The sequence below is a fragment of the Vicia villosa genome, linkage group LG3 (genome assembly GCF_029867415.1).
Source record: "Vicia villosa cultivar HV-30 ecotype Madison, WI linkage group LG3, Vvil1.0, whole genome shotgun sequence".
Lineage (NCBI taxonomy): Eukaryota > Viridiplantae > Streptophyta > Magnoliopsida > Fabales > Fabaceae > Vicia > Vicia villosa.
The window spans coordinates 87,763,319-87,780,427 of NC_081182.1; the positions used below are offsets into that span (position 1 = coordinate 87,763,319).

The 17,109-nt window shown below is 32.6% G+C and overlaps 3 protein-coding genes across 3 annotated transcripts; all 3 read left to right on the forward strand.

The window, feature by feature from the left end:
* The first annotated feature begins 2,734 nt into the window (after nt 1–2,734).
* On the forward strand, nt 2,735–3,190 carry LOC131658482 (transcription factor MTB1-like). The gene has a single exon (XM_058927770.1). The coding sequence runs from the start codon at nt 2,735–2,737 to the stop codon at nt 3,188–3,190; it is 456 nt and encodes a 151-aa protein (XP_058783753.1).
* An 811-nt stretch (nt 3,191–4,001) lies between these two features.
* Nucleotides 4,002–6,447, forward strand: LOC131656280 (protein DOUBLE-STRAND BREAK FORMATION-like). Its single transcript, XM_058926024.1, has 5 exons — nt 4,002–4,115; nt 4,198–4,405; nt 4,530–4,673; nt 4,793–4,940; nt 5,489–6,447. Exons 1-5 carry the CDS (start codon nt 4,057–4,059, stop codon nt 5,689–5,691), a joined length of 762 nt encoding a protein of 253 aa, XP_058782007.1. The 5' UTR covers nt 4,002–4,056; the 3' UTR covers nt 5,692–6,447.
* Nucleotides 6,448–10,098: 3,651 nt separating this feature from the next.
* LOC131656281 (LOB domain-containing protein 12-like) lies at nt 10,099–10,780 on the forward strand. Its single transcript, XM_058926026.1, has 2 exons — nt 10,099–10,260; nt 10,353–10,780. The coding sequence occupies exons 1-2, from the start codon at nt 10,102–10,104 to the stop codon at nt 10,737–10,739; spliced, it is 546 nt and encodes a 181-aa protein (XP_058782009.1). The 5' UTR covers nt 10,099–10,101; the 3' UTR covers nt 10,740–10,780.
* Nucleotides 10,781–17,109: the final 6,329 nt, after the last annotated feature.

Genomic DNA, 17,109 nt, shown 5'->3' on the forward strand with positions numbered 1-17,109 from the left:
GCATACCACAAGCACTCGTCACCGACAATGGGACATAATTCATCGGCAAAAAAGGAATTTGTTGCCAAACTGGGCACTAAACAACATTTGATATCTGTTGAGCACCCACAAACAAACAGTCAGGCCGAAGTCGCGAACAGAGTGATCCTACGCTGCCTAAGACGAAGATTAGGCGGAGCCAAAGTGAGATGGGTTGAGGAGCTACACAACGTACTCTGGGCCTACAAGACAACACCACACTCGACCACTAGGTAAACTCTATTCCGACTAGCCTAAGGAACTGGAGCAGTATTTGAATACCAACCTGAAGCATTTTTTTTTTCATTTTGAAAATGTATCTAACACATTGCAATGCTTCATGAATAATTTTCAAACTCGTACATATTTTCATAACAATATTTCATGAATTTTTTTCAAACTTGTGCATCCTTTCATAACAATGGTTCATGATGTATATAAGATGTACACTTCAAAAATTCAGTTTTACCTCTTTAATAAATCTTTTTATACATTCAAACATCTTTTTCTAAGTGTTCAAAAATCTTTAAGTCATGAAATTTTGTGCATAACTTTTAAATCGTACAATAGTTTCATAACCATTGACCGTTAGTGACAATGTTTAGGTTTTTTTGAGGTAAGAGAAACTATTCCCACAAATAATGCCACCATTCTAATTTGGTATGAGAATATGGCTTCAATGAGGATTAGAGAGTTGCACCTTCTTCGCAATGATAAGTGGTACCTGCAAACACCTTAATGCTCAAGTTAATAAGTTAACATATAATGGGTGAAAAGATAGGTATGTCGATAGATGTTGTGTACCTGTGTTTCTCTTTATTGAGGGATTTTTCAAGCAGATCAAGATCTTACGTGGAGCGTCATCTTAATGTCTATATTTATAGCTTAAAAGAACAAAAGCCATTATATAAACCCTTATCTCTGGTTGAATATGTTGACTATGTTAAAGAAATTTTACTTAATAGGTTGACTATGCTTCTAGATTGTTCAATTGATGGATTGAACTCGAGTCTATTTCAAAATTTGACACTATATATTTAACCAAGACTCTAAAGTATTAGGTTTATGAGCAACAACATACGAAATTTTGTTTGATACCATATTTTAATCCAAAACTTTAAGATCTTAAGTGCCTGTTTAAAAAGACTCACTGTAACTTATCTACTAGCTAAGTTCTGTGCTATTGTTTGGTAATTCTTATCAAAACATATTATGACACCTTTCTTAATATCTTTTAAGTTTATTTTTATAAATTCTCAAAGATAACACACGCACGAACACAACTTAGAACATAGATAAACATAATTTAAATTTATGTTATGTTTTGTTATAAAAATAACTTATGCAAACTTATTCACAAGTGCTTATTTTGATAAGAACTTGTGCTAAAAGCTCCAAAAAAGATGTTTATCCCAAGAGATTTATGATATGAGACTTTTAACTCACACTTAATACATCACACAATTAACTTTAATTGTGTATGTGTGTGAAAAAAAACAATTTTTTCCTTCTCCTTCTATTTGTTTTAGGTTAAAAAAAAATGATGTTTACTTTATATTTTTAAGGCTTAATTACAATTTTGGTCCCTCTATTTTTTATTTTTTCAGATTTGATCCCCTATTTTAAAATTCGGCTTAATTGTTTTTTTAATATTTTTTAATAAATATGAAAATTTATATTATTATTGAGATAAAAATAATTATAAATGAAATTGAATTTTATTTATGCCACACAATCTTTGCCACCTCTTTAGTCCGATTGCCACATCATTAAAAATGAGACTCAAATAAAGTGAGGGACTAAATTCTAAAAAAAATCAAAATGGAGGGATTAATAAAAATAGATTTTAAACGGGAGAGATCAAAATAAAAAATAAAAGGACCAAATTGCAATTAAACATTTTTTTAAATATAGTTTTTATGAAAAATAATTTCAAGAGAGTCAAAGTTATTTTTAACTCATTTTTTATATAATAAAAAATAGTTTGATATTTAATAATGTAATCATTGTATATTAAAACATAGTTAAAATTGTTCTACTAAGTAAACACAGTTTGTAGTCGTGCAAGAACATCAGATATATATTCACATTTAAAGAGTGAATTTTTAGCATGACAAAGAAAAATATAGTTAAAATCACATAATATTTTAAAGACTTAATTACACTTTTGGTCCTCGTGTTTTAATCAGGTCACGAATATGCTCCTGCCTTTTTCAAATCCACGAAAATGGTCCTTACCTCTACCCCCCTTCAGAAACGATGATGTGTAAAAAAAAAGGCTTACGTGGCCTGACTTACATGGAATATCACAATTTAAATCCATTTTGATTATTTGAAAAAAGTCTAATTTTTTTTTTAAAAAATCATAACTAACATAATCCCTAATTCCTTTCACCAAAACCATTTCACGATACCCTAACCCAAAACACCTTCTTCATCACTCTCTCTCTCTCTCTCTCTCTCTCTCTCTCTCTCTCTCTCTCTATCTCTCTCTCTTACCCTATCCCACCCTACTCACAATCACGCCACACTCCTCTCTCCTTCAATTTTCACACATGCACCACACCACCCTTTCCTTCACGTTCTCAATCACCACCACCAATAAAAACAAACCTCCCTTAATTCTTTCTTCCGTACAAAAAAAAAGCCCTATTCTCTTTCTCCTTAATATCTGTTTCATCACTCACCACCATTTCATATACTTTTCCTTTTTGAGATGGGTTTAACAAACCGCATGTTATCATGGAATGAACAAGACAAATCCATGCTTCAAACCGTTCTTGGTCCTCCAGCTTTTTATTTTGTCATAACTAATTGTTTATCCAATGAAAATGTCTTAATCGCTATTGGTGGTAGTGCTGCAACTGGTGCTGATTCTCTTCAAAACAAACTCTCTGATCTTGTTGAAAACTCATCAACTTTCAATTGGAACTACGCTATTTTCTGGCAACTTTCTCAATCAAAATCTGGTGATTACATTCTTGGTTGGGGCGATGGATGTTGCAGAGATCCACACGAAGATGAACAACCAGAGACCTTTCAAAGATATGAAGAAAAAAAGGTTGAGCAGAATATGGGGAACAAGGTTTTACAGAAGCCACATAAAACTTTTGGTGGTTCTGATGAAGACAATTACATAATCAAAACACTTACCGGGTCCACCATACCTTGATTTATATACTCCAGTTGAAAGTGATGATGAAAGTGATTTATGATTTTAAAATTTTTATGTTTTGGTGAAGAAGGTGTTTTGGGTATCGTGTAATGATTTTGGTAAAATGAATTAGGGATTAGGTTATTTATGAGTTTAAATTTTTTTCATACTTTTTGCAAATAATCAAAATGAATTTAAATTGTGATATTCCATGTAAGCCATACCACGTAAGCCTTTTTTAACACATTAGCATTTTTGAAGGGGGAAGTGGAGGTAAGAACCATTTTTCGTAGAGTTGAAAAAGACAGAACCATTTTCGTGAGTTGATTAAAACACGAGGACCAACAATGTAGTTAAGCCTATTTTAAAAATATATTTGAATATTTTTAAATAAAAAGTTAATCCAACTAGCTAGTACTTTTTAAAATTTTGATGTAAAAAAATGTTAAATCCCTAAAATAACATTTATAAAAAAAAATTTAAACAAAATTTTTACTCAAGAATTTTTAAAAAATTTGTATAAGTTTTTTTTATACATAATACTTTAAAGTTTTTTTACACAAAATACTTTAAATTATTTTTATACATAATACTTAAAATTATTTTTATACAAAATACTTAAATTTTTTTTATACATAATACTTTAAAAGTGTTTTTTATACATAGTACTTAAATTTTTTTTTTATACATAATACTTTAAAAGTTTTTTTTATACATAATACTCATTTTTCATGGTGTGACTTTTTTTCCTCGAGAGATTTCTGTTGGGATCAACATTTTCTTTTCCATATTTAAACCTAGACGAGTTCAAAATTTCCTAGTTCTTCTCATTCTCAAAGACTATTTACCGTACCCGCCAAATTTCCAATTCCCTCTCCCTCCAAATGTCACACTCAGTAGAAGAGCAACTCTCCCTCTTTCGTTACCTTCTCCAAACCAGAAGGTTCTCCATCTCTGTCTCTCTTTCAAACGCGAACGTCCTCTCTCTTTTTTTCTCTCTAACACTTCAATTCCATTTTTCGCAGTTTCAACGAATCCACGTTCCGATTTCTGGAATCGCTTTTGGTCTCAAAAGATGTGAAATCATTGATCGAAACTCGATCCAGCTTGAAGCAACTCCTCAAATCTGAATCAATGTCCATTATTCATTCAATCGCCACAGAATCCGTTCACGATAAGCTCGTCGTTCTCGATTTCTTCGTCCACGCTTTCGCTCTTGTTGGAGATCTAGAGGTACTTCAACTATAACAACTGCTCGTATAACAGTATTGCAATGATTCAGTTCTATAACAACTGTTAGATTAACAATATGCTAATTCGTTTTAACATTTTGCATTTTCGAATTCCAATTTTGAAGAGTTGTTTGGCTTTGAGATACGAGGCTTTAGTAATGCGAGAACTCAAATCTGCTAGTTTTCAACCGCTACAAGTTTCTCCGGTAGAATGGTTGAATTTTGTGGAGGACGCTGTGCACAACGGTTTCCACTCTGTTGCAGTGAAGGTAACGATTGAGTAACGCGTCCGTCTTATTTATGACAATATGCAATTTGTGATAATGTAAATTGTGATGTAAAATTGGGTAGTTATGTAGTCTTTGCTCAATTTCTGTTTGGCAAATAGGCATGTGAAAATGCATTGCGGTGCATTGAAAATAACGATGTGCAAAAGCTTGGAAGAGACATGCTTCCTGAAAATTTGAAGGCTACTACTATCAGCGAGATTACTAGGCTCAGGAACTTTGCACTGACATCAGTTTTTTCACGTTCTGGTATATATTCATCCACTGCATTGAACATTCATGTTATTGTTGTTCTGAATATTGTGAATCTTTGGTTTCACTAAAGTAATTGCGATTTGTGCATTGTTTTCAGATTTTGCTATTCGAAATTTAAAGTGAAATGTTTCTCAGTCATTAATTGACCTAAGTATTTTTGTTGCAGCAAGAAGTCAAATTTTATTGGAAGTGTGTGATATATACTTTATGCTTTTAGAAGTGTGGTTTATGTTTTTCTTATGGATTTATGATGTTGCATTTGGTTAGACTTTAAAGCATATTTTCTTAGATTTTGCACACTACTCATACATATGAGAGTATTTCAATTCATGTAAGGTCAAGATGCTGGGTAGCATTGTTACATTTTTTTTCTCTCTTTCTCCTTGTCTTCAGAAGATGCTGGGCAGTATTGTCATATTTTTCTTCTATGGCTAATTTATAGACATTTGTATTAAAAGTTAATTTTCATATTCTTCAAAGAATTGGATTTATGCATTTTACATATTCACTGCTTCACTGCAAATGCTGTTTTGTCATATCAGTTCAGGTGCAAGCAACAGAGTACCTAGAAAGGAAAACAAGAGAGCAGCAAAAGTTGAACTTACCATTCAAAGAAAAACGATGTCTAGCAAGCACTTCTTTCAGAAATGGAATTAAAAGACAAAATATGCGAAAGTTACATGAACGACAAGGTCTTTTGCAGGTGAATGGTGCACTGCCTGAACGACATCCCAATTTGAGGTAAAATTAAATCCTGTTGTTGATCATGACTTTTTGGTGATTTATTTCATTGTTTGAGCATGCGAAGTTTCAAATTTCAGCTTGTCTTTGTATTTGCTTGTTAAACCTCGATCTCTATTTGGTTTTTTCACTTTTCACCAGTTGCAAGAATAAGTTGTTTACTCCATATAGTATTTGAGAAGTTAATGAAGATGATACTATATGAATTTTTGGGGTTATAGATAGGTTGATTTGGGAAGAGGAACACAAAGACTTAACTTAGAGGTTATTGGTTCTGCTCCTTTTACTTACTATTTGTATTAGCAGTTAGAAAAACTGTGGTTTACCCGTTTGTGGATAGAAATTGCAATTCTGAGTTTCTTTTATCAAGACCAACATCCTTTTAATTTTTGTGATATATTAAAACCAGTAGTGCAGATTGCAAGTTGCAACCTCCAGGTGTATAAGCAATTACGTGGTGTTAGTTATAAAAAAAGCCATCTCACTTGATTCATCAACCTCGTGGTTAAGCAAGCTCTTTTGATTGTTTTAACTAAAGTTCTTTTGATAACAAAACCTTGGAATGGCAAGTCTTAAGATCTTTATCTTAGTAATGCTAAAATTCATCTTGAGTTTGAGGAGTTTTTCGGATATTTAGGAAAATATAGAAGGGAATACAGTCATTTTCTTCGTTAGATGTGTGAGCTATGGTCAATATATTTTGTAATTTGTGAGGCTAAATTGATCAATCAAAAATAGATTTTGGATTCAAACAAATTAAAGAAAGACAATTCAAGGATACATCTCCTACATGAAAAATATACTTACATTTTTTTTTATAATTTGAATACACTCACAAACTATTAATTGGTTGACTATTTACTCGATAAAAATATTGTTACTTCTCACACACACATATGTACTATTTAGACATATATCACTGTAGATATGGTCAATTGAATGCAGAGATCAAGCTATCAAGAATAAGTTCATGTTCTTGAGTTCTCCTAATAGACTTGGATCCTCTAGAGTTGCATTTTGAAAATGAATTGTTTTGAAAATATGACATGCTAATGTTAAAAGTAAAGCAAATACGCGACATATTCACTGGTGAATAGATTTTTTCTAGGAGAATTATGTGCAAGACCAATGCTAGTTTTTAGGTCAAATTCGTTGGGAGAACGAAAACTTACCGAGAAAATGATAGACAATATGCAATTCTTTACCCCACGTGTTGTTTTATGTTTGAAAAAGTGAAAATAAAAAATTTCTTAGAAATTTAAAATATGGTTGGGTTGCCTCTCAATAAGCATTTGTTTAACTTTGTTGGCTCAACGCTTATGTCAGGGGATCATAATTAAGGGTGTTCAAATTAACTAATGTCAGGGGATCATAATTAAGGGTGTTCAAATTAACCAATTATATAAATTATTCATATCCATATCTAAATCCGGTTAATTTTAGTATGGTTTTTAACCAAATCCACATTTTGGACATTTTATAACTATGGTTTTAATCAAATTCATATTTTGGACATCCATATCCAAAATAAAAACTAAATTAAAATATTTTCTGAAAATCCAATTTTTTCTAAAATAAGTATAAATTATTTTTTCAAAAACTAATTGGATATGAATTGATTAGGTTAAATATCTGTTCATGAGCACCCCTAATCATAGTCGTATACGGGCCAAATTGTTTGGTTTCCCTTTTTATCAATTGTCATTATTTTGATCTATGACAGACCACTTTCTGTGTGGTTCCTAATATGTTTTAGGCCTTTGTTAGCTTGAGAAGTAGGTGGTTTCCTAGTATTATCCCCTTCATCTCTTTTTAGCGTTTGTGTCTATGTTCTAATCAATGACACATTACAATAAGTGTGATAGCAATATTTCCCAATTTCTTTTTATTATTTTGGTGGAGGTGGTTTCCCAGTTTCCTCCTCATTTTCTTCATCAATTTCAAACCTTTTGAAAATATCAAGAAATTTGACATGATGTCTTTGTATACATTTCTTGGTTAGAATGAATGGGTTTGATAATTCTTGTGTTGACTCAGAATCTTTTGTTTCCTCTATTTGTTTTTCTGGTTTAACAATAATTTTTTTTATCAGATTTATAAATAATATTATTTATCTTACCGCTTTTAATATTGATTATATTGTCAAGTTCTTCTGAATCCGTGTATAAAATTCTTAAGTTTCTGATTACATAAATAGTCATTTTCTTGTTGGCCATTGACAACTGCATAAATTAATTAAGAGTGCCTTCTAAATATGATGTCTCATCTGATTAAAGTTGACTTTGATTATCATTTTTATATAGCAGTTTTCCTATGTCTTGCATCCATCCTTGGTAAAAAATGGAAGGTTGCTTCTTTTGATAGTTATTGTATCCTCCTAGATGATAACTCATGTAGTTCACTACTTCAGCACAGGAAGGGTAGTAACTAATTGGATGATTCCCAACACATGACTCATTATATAACACATGGCTTTGTCTTCTAGGTGTTTTTTTTTGAATTTTTTTGAACATTTTTGAAAATTTGAAAATTTGATTTGATACTTCTTCCATGGTATGTGTCAACCACCTTAAATATCTTTGTATGACTCATAATATACCGTGCATTAAGAAAAAGAGTAAAGATCAAATATCTTTGTTGGATTAAAATGGTCATAACACCGTGATCATATCAAATGCATAAAATACATGATAATGTAGAAATCAAACCCCCAACAAGTGAGAACTTATCAACACATGACAATGGAGCTAGGTAGAAGGTTTAAAAGTACAACAATGTCTCAACCCTCTACTATTCCATTTAGACATGCCTTAAGTGTTACAAACACTCTGTCTCTCAATGAGAATTTTACTAAACTAAGTAAACTAATTAAAAGTTTATATCAAAACACTATATCCAAGCCCCTATTTATAGATTTCAAAATTTGTCCTAATTTTTTGGGTGAGCTTTGATTCATCTAGCGGATTTTTCGTTTAGGGTTACTTTGCGTTAAAATAATCTTCAAACCGCCTTGTAGAATTTGTCGGACGAGTAGTAATTTCACCAATTGAATTTAGTCAATTTTCTAACCAGATTTCTGTTCTAGATTTATTAGTCGATGGTCCATTCGCTCAACGAATTTTATTTCCATATACTATTTTTTCCTTGGTTCAGATTTGCGTCTCAAGCAATAAATTGCCCAACGAATTTGACATTGTTTTAACATTCAAGTCTTGGGTTATTTCCTCATATGGCTCAACAATTCATCCTTTTTGCAATGTTTATCAATCTTTTAACCAACAAAGATTAAAAAAAAATTATAAAATAAGATCAATGCATATTTTTTAGAACAATACTCAAATAATCATAAATTAAAGGTTTTCTATATTACTTCGTATGAAACTAAACTAATAAGTATATGAATATAATTGTAATATACAAATAAATTACACACTTCTCATTCACCAATCATCACAGGATCAACTAGTTGACATAATGACCAAGCCCTTAAGTTTGGAATTAATTTACAGATTGAGAGACAAGCTTGGGATATGCAAACTGAGATTGCTAAACTTGTCATAATTTTTTAGATAACTTGTCATGCAAGCAATATATTTAGTTCAATTAATTTTGGGTCATGATTTCTATTAAGTTTGTATTGCAGCCTATTAATAGGCATTGTTGCTAATGAGAAAGGAGTTGAGCTTTTCACTCTCAACAAGGAATGCATATAATTTAAAGATGGCTTATTATTTTTATTTATACTAAGTTGAAGCAATATACTAGCTAGTTCATTGAACATAAAGCAAGTATAGATTAGAGAAATGGTTTCTATGTGAACTCCCAAATCTACAAACATTCACGTTGATTGAACCCTAATCTTAAGGGATAGTCTCTGCCCATGTTAGGATTCCAATGACTTAAAGCAAAGAATTAATTAAATCTTTTTATATACTATCCTTCCAATTCTTACAGCTGTATTAGAGCTTAATCGTAATTTGAGTGTGAAACTTCAAATTAGATGTATATAAATAAGTATACTATACGTTATGTGTATAGAAAATTGCAGAGTCAATGTGTACGTAAAATTCACACAACTGCATGAATTGCCAACCCAACACACGCATAGGCCTTGTTTGACCACCGCCAAAATATTATTTAATTTAATATGTGAATTCTGAAGTATATATTATATACTATCTCTATTAATTAAACAAGACTATAAGTGGTTTCTCACTTTAATTTCTTCTTAAAACATCAACGTAATGTTAATATATTATTATCAACTCATACTTTACAAGAAAGACATGTGCATCTAGCAAATAATAATAACATAATATTCCACATTAGGCCAACAGCTTGAAATCTTACTGGCCTTATTATAAATACAAATTTTAAGTTCATTCTCTTAAACACCAAGGCTCATATCTTTCAAATGGGTTCAGGTTCTTCACCTTGTGCTTGTTGCAAATTATTGAGAAGGCGCTGCACACAAGAATGCATCTTTGCTCCTTATTTTCCTTCCGACGATCCACGCAGGTTCGCCATGGTTCATAAGGTCTTCGGCGCTAGCAATGTCACCAAAATGCTCCAGGTTTCACATCTATGTTAATTGTGGAAATATAATATATATGATTTTCGTAACATTGGAATGTCATCATTAACGCTTGTATATTTGTTTTGCAGGAGCTTCCAATTAATCAAAGAGCAGAAGCAGTGAACAGTTTAGTTTACGAAGCAAATGCAAGAGTTAGAGATCCTGTTTATGGATGTGTTGGAGCCATATCATATCTTCAAACACAAGTTTCACAATTACAAATGCAACTTGCAATGGCTCAAACTGAGATTCTCTGCATTCAGATGCAGCAAGACTCTACAGCCACGGTTACCAATACATTACCAACATATGTTGACCATGATGACAGATTGATGCTCCTATCTGAAAATAGTAACCGCTATGGAGTTCTTCCACACTATATTAACTTTCCCTCTTCTTCTTCTTCCTCATCTAATGTATTCCAAGACTTTGAGCCTCTTAAGAGAGAGACTTTTGGGCTTGAATTTGACAGCTAATTAATTAATTTCAACGAAAACTTTTGTTTCATCTATGTCGGTCTATTCAGAATATTGCTTTTGACTTTTTTTTCCTTGCCTTAACCATCTTATTTTCTATTAATTCAAAATTCAAAATTTAATCTACATATATGCAAAGTTTTTAGTCAAAATTGTTTCATTTACAGATTGGACTAATATACTATCTAAATATCATTTTTATTAAAAAAAATTAAATAAGTTAATTTAATGATAAATTAATTATTTATTAAAAAACATATTTATTGATTATAATTAATAAAATATTTAAATGAAAATAAATATGAAAACAATCTCATATTTACTTTTCCTATCATATTAGTCAACTTTTGTTTCAGTACTAAAATCTTATTCATTAACAATTTCGTATTAGTAAATAATATAAATTTATCATTAATAGTAATATATTTGATTATTATTTTTAAGAACTATACTTGACTTAAATAAGACACTTTAAAAATTGGATTGAGTATAATAAGAAAACATGAGTATAAAATAAGAATACATTTTATATTGATATATTAAAAAAATAATCATTTTGAGATAAAAATTGTAAATAATTTTTTTTTTATAAAACGCAGTAGTTTAGTTTGACTGAACCATAAATAAAATACATTAATTTATTTACATGGCCGCGCTTGATTCTTACATTCAATCTGATATGCTAAATTGCCTTTTCTATATAAAGATGGACGGAATATGGAGAAACTTTTTCATAATCTTATACGCTGGGTTTCTTTGTTTCTTTTGAGTCTCTTCCTCCTATCTAAGTGCATTTTACTGGAGTAACCGTTACCACCCATTCAAAGCTTCAAAGCTTCGACTTTTGGATTTTTTTTGCTTTATCACCTTCGACCTTACATTTCGAGGTACCTTTTCCTCCCTTTAGCTTTTCATTTTAGCATTTACTGTATTTTCATTACGATGAACGATAAACCTATTATCCTCGAGAGTGATTGAGAGGAAATTGTTTCTTCTTCTTCTTCTTCTTCTTCTTCTTCGAGAAGGGGGTGGACTCTGAATCACATTCTTTTTTCTTTGTCAGTGGGGATTTTAAATTGGAAATTATTCCTTCGATTGATGATTCTAAAATGGAAGGAACGTAGGAGAATTTCTTTCAGACGAGGTTCCTTCTAGGTATTCTTCAGAGATTCTATTTCTAGCAAAACCTGTTAGGGGTGAAAACCTTGTCGAGGGGCCAATGCCTCCCTTTGTCTTGAATGAGGTAGAATAGAAGTTGTCAGTCAAAGGAGGGAACTTGCCGTTAGTTTGTCAAAACAGACCGGGGAGTGACTCGTCATGAACCTATCAATGCTGAAGTCGCTCGTCATTTACAGTGCCAGGGGCTGTTTGATGCTGTATCTTGGGTTATCCCTGGTGATCATTATAAAGGTGACTTACTGGCTCGCAAGGGATTTCAGTTAATTGAGCAAGCTAATGCTAATAAATACCATTGGGTGGCCACTGAAATGGTTGGACTCCTTTCGTCTTGAATATCGTGAAGGCTATGATAAAATCTGACATTACAGTTGGCGACCCCTCAGATTAGTTGATTCTCCCAGTAGGTTTGGGGAGAGGATATGCATCTCTTTTGAGAGATGTTTTATTCCTTTATACGAGTGTCTTTTAACTAGGTTAAGGATATTATTTTCTAATTTTGAGGTGGCTATGATGAACCATTTGAAAGTTTCCCCCTCACAACTTCATTCAGAAGCTTGGGTTTTCATAAAGGTGTTCCAACTATATACTGGGTATAAATCTTAGAAACCTTCCCCAGGGCTCTTTTTTCGATCTTTTTTTGTATCTCATACTTCTCAAGATGACGCCCGAGATCAGGGATTGTTCTTCCTTCTCCCCCAAGTGGCTTGGTTTGGCTATTTTGCAACTGACTGGGGTAATTTTCTGGAACGTTTCATAATGGTAAAACCTATTGCTCCTGAAGCTCATCTTTCCTTTTGTTTGTTTTCGGCCCTGACAAGATGTGGTCGTTCTTGCAGAAGCAGTTTTCAAACGTATTGGTCTAGAGCGCATTTCCCACTACCCTCTTCCTTCTTACCATTATGGGCTAACTCCTCAATCTTCCGAGGAGGTGAAAATGAAGGAGGATATGCATGCCTGGTACTAAGGGCTCAATTATGAGGAAGGGTTTGGTCCTAATGAAGTACTCTCTTTTCAACAAAATAAAAGAATATTAGATACTTATGTGATTATCAGTGCGCCTGATCATTCTAAGAGACAAAAATTATTTGGTGAAGATGGGGATCTGAGGCGTTTCTTTTACAATGTTACTCGTTCCTTGCAGATAACATAAATTAGTTGTATAAAGCTATCATGCTCGCCAAGGATTAGGCCTTTACGACTGGCTTGTTTGGCCGGATGTCGGCGACTCTTATTGTTGTTTCTACTTCTACTCCAGGGATTTGAATACCGACTGTAGTGACTACCTTGGAGGTAGTTGAAAATGCAATATCTCGTATAATCCCTGAGGTGGAATAGTTGACTACAACAACGACTAACTTTTTTATTCAAGAGCCTTTGCCGTCTCCATCTCGTGTCAGAAGGAGTCAGAGTGATATCGCATCCACTCCTGTTGAATATGATTATTCCAAACAAGCTTGCTTGTTAGAAGGTGCCGAACAATATTCTCTTACTTATTTCTTCTGACTTACTTCAATTCTTCCGTCTCAGGTACCAAACACTCCAGAGGAATTTCATTTTCTATCTCTTTGTCTGATTACCGTTGTTTTTACCTACTACTCTTGTTGCCTTTATTCTCAAATTTATTTCTTTGGGAATTGGGTATTGTCTGAGGTCATGGTATAGATAAATCACCAATTGGACTGGATAAATAAGAGCATATCATTATTGGTTCACCGTGACGTTATGGTATTTCATCTTCAAGTGGACTGGATAAGACACAACGTCTAGCATTGCAGTGAAAGGTATGCCTAAGATATATATATATATATATATATATATATATATATATATATATATATATATATATATATATATATATATATATATATATGTTCTTGCACAGGCGAGTAATCATGTCATTAAAGGTTTGCAGGTTGGATCCCTCATACGGAGACAACCTTTTTCTCTTCATCCCGAGTTTCAGGAAAAACTCTCCATGCATGATGTCACATGAATTTCCTTCTTAGAAGAGGATCCTTGACACATCAAAGTTGGCCATAGTTTTTGTTATCAACAAAGGGAAGATTTCATTCAGATTCACATTCACCTTTTCACTATTACAGAACTTAAGGATATGCCTTTTCAATCTTTCATCAAAGATCGTGCTCCCCCTCTTTACCGTCATCAGCTCGTCAATTCTTCTCTTAAGTATTCCCTTAGACGAGTTATTAGGTCTTAGAAGACCTCCTATGATGGATGTGAGGTATTAGGCTTTTCTCCCTCCAGTATTACCCCCTTGTCGTTGCTATCTTTCCCCCCTTTAACTTCGTTCACAGCCTCGATGGCCTTCTTGAGGGAATCACTTTTTCCTTGGTGATTCATCCCGCCTTTTATATTCTTTCATTCTCTCGCAGTCACCTTTATGGCTATCCACCACAGTGTATCAAGTAAGCCTCCCTTTCTTGATAAATTATTCGATTGTATTCTTCAAGTATACAAATTTGTTAGTGTTGTGACCATGGCTCTTGTTGAAACGACATAAATTTATTTTATCTGTCCTAGCTAATTGCTTCACTGGGTAAGGGTTTATTATCCAACTTCCTTGAAGTCGGTATTCACATATTCTTGCATGAACTTCTCTCTTGATATGTTCAAGGGAGTGTAGGAAAAGAGTCTGGACTCAGGACTTCGGTCTCCATCTTTCTGACAGAGATTATGGTCTATCTTTATTGCTTGACCATTTCATGTGTTCCCCGACCCTTAGCCTTTGTTTATCTCTCTGCCCAAGAGTTCTTCTTCCTAATTGATGTAGGTCTTGGCCCTAGTTAGGAGATCATTTAGGTTTATGCTCCTCTCAGACCCAGCTTCTCGCAGAACATGCAATCTACCATCATCCCTCTCTTGAACATCCAACACATCGTCCCATCATTCGTCCCTTTGACTTCTACATTACTACAAAAAACACATTTTGAAATTCTGGAACTTGCAATACAAATGTCAAGACTGGTGTCTCAACACAAACCATAATGTCAGGACATACATCATCTGCTGACATAAAACACTTGCTAAAACCCAAGATTGTGGAGAAAGTAAACTGCAAGAAACTTAAACGACACAATCAATTGTTAATCTAGTTCGGTGCAACATCATCTATTCTATTATGGGGGCTACCAATCCAGGAAGGGAATCCACTACAATAGTAATAGTTTAAAGCCTAAATAGTCCCAGTTTATAACTTATAACCTAATCACTACTTATATGAAATTTCTACCTAAGAACCTCTTAGATATGAGACTCCCCTTCTCACTTCCCATAATCACCTCAGTGATAAAACTAGTCACAGTCTCAGTGACTAGTACTAAAGAACCAAATAGAAGATTACACTTCTAATAAACAATACTTCATTTTTCTTATAAGCTCCAACCAAGAACAATACTTAACTCTTTTGCTTAAAAGCTTCAAGAGTGAGAACAATCATTCTACCTCAATGTATCAGAAGATACATGAGTGACATATAAACAAAAACCAGGAAAACCTTAAAAGACTCCCAAAACCTAAATCCTTATTTTGCACCCATTAGTTGTTGTTGTGAATGCTTGATATTTTAGGTTTAGCAAGTCCTTATTTATAGATAGACTCTTGCAGTATGGGCTTGAACTCTTGAATCAAATTCAATCTTCTTCTTTTCAATCAGCTGCATGATCTTCACACAAAATATGAACAAATCAAATCAAATTAAATCCAAGTTTCCTAAAAAAGTCTCAAAGATCATATTTATGAAACCAAAGCAAATATGCATTGTTCCTAAAATATTCTTGATTGGCAGCGCATGTATGAGCACTAGAATATTCTAGAATCTCATATTTCTTAATAAAATCTTCAAGGATTAACCAACAGTACTGTCAAGATGTTCTATTGTAACATGTCACAACATCTGGTAGAACATCTGTCAAAACACATGACAGCAGAACCTGTCAAGACAGGTGGTTAAGATGTTACAACATCGTGCTCAACATCAAATAAGAATCATATTTTAGAAAAATTTATACCAACCATAAAACCATAGATCTAACACATTTCGCCTTTGACACGAAGTGCATTTAACCTCGGATAGAAAAGCGAGGTAACGAAGGGCGACATTAAAATCAGCCACTTTACCCCTCGGTTAACAAAAAACCGACGAGTTAAGTTATCTGCACATGATTTCGAATCCCAACATATGCATTTTTATTATTTTCAAAATTAGTGCATTATATCTCTCAGTTTATCAATAAAACCGAGGGGTAAGATAGATTTTTTTATAAAAAAACTCGTTACAATATTTACACAGAATATTAATAAATTAATTTGTTTACAAACTACATTGTTTACCCAGAATATTACATTATTTACACAACATATTAAAGTAAAAATTAATTTGTCAATGAATATAAAATGTTGGATCTTCAAATTATTGAATTTTGGAGAAGATCAAATGCTGGGTGCTAGGATACTTTCAATTACTTTTGTTTGCATTTGTTTCTGATATAAAAAAGGGTTAGATATATAAATGATTTCAAATAAATATTTAAGAACACAAACCTTAAACCCAAATAATTTTCTGCTCTTGCAATCCCTCCTAAAGAATTTTTCATGGCAAATTCCCTTGCAAATCTTAAAGTGGTGGATGTAGATAGTTTCAAGCTCTTCATGAGGTTTCTTTGTCAATTTTTGACATTCAGCATATTTTTTATAATGAAAGTTTTATATGTTTCAGGTGGATCACTAATTGTAGTATCTTGTGTGTTGATACTCATCAAATGGACGTCGAAGATTTGTTTAAGGATGATGATCAATATCCTCAATAATCACGCTAAATTATCCCTTCGGTTTTGACAAAAACCGAGGTAAAATATGTTTACCCCTCAGTTTCAATAGGAAACCGAGGTGAATAAGCTTTTTTTATAAAAATAAATAAACATTATATTGTTTACACATAATATTAAAATACAACATCTCAAGTTATTCTTGGAGAACAACAAATCTTTGCTGTAATTCTGATTTTGTTGCATACCTTTTGTACACATTATTTTCAAGTTCAGTCGTTTGAATGCATCCAACTTCTAATAAGTTATTCAAATGTTGATATCCCTTCTTTATTTAACTTGAATCAAGAATGATTTTCTGCACTTGCAATCCATCATAGATAACTTTTCCAGCCTTCTTTAAGTTC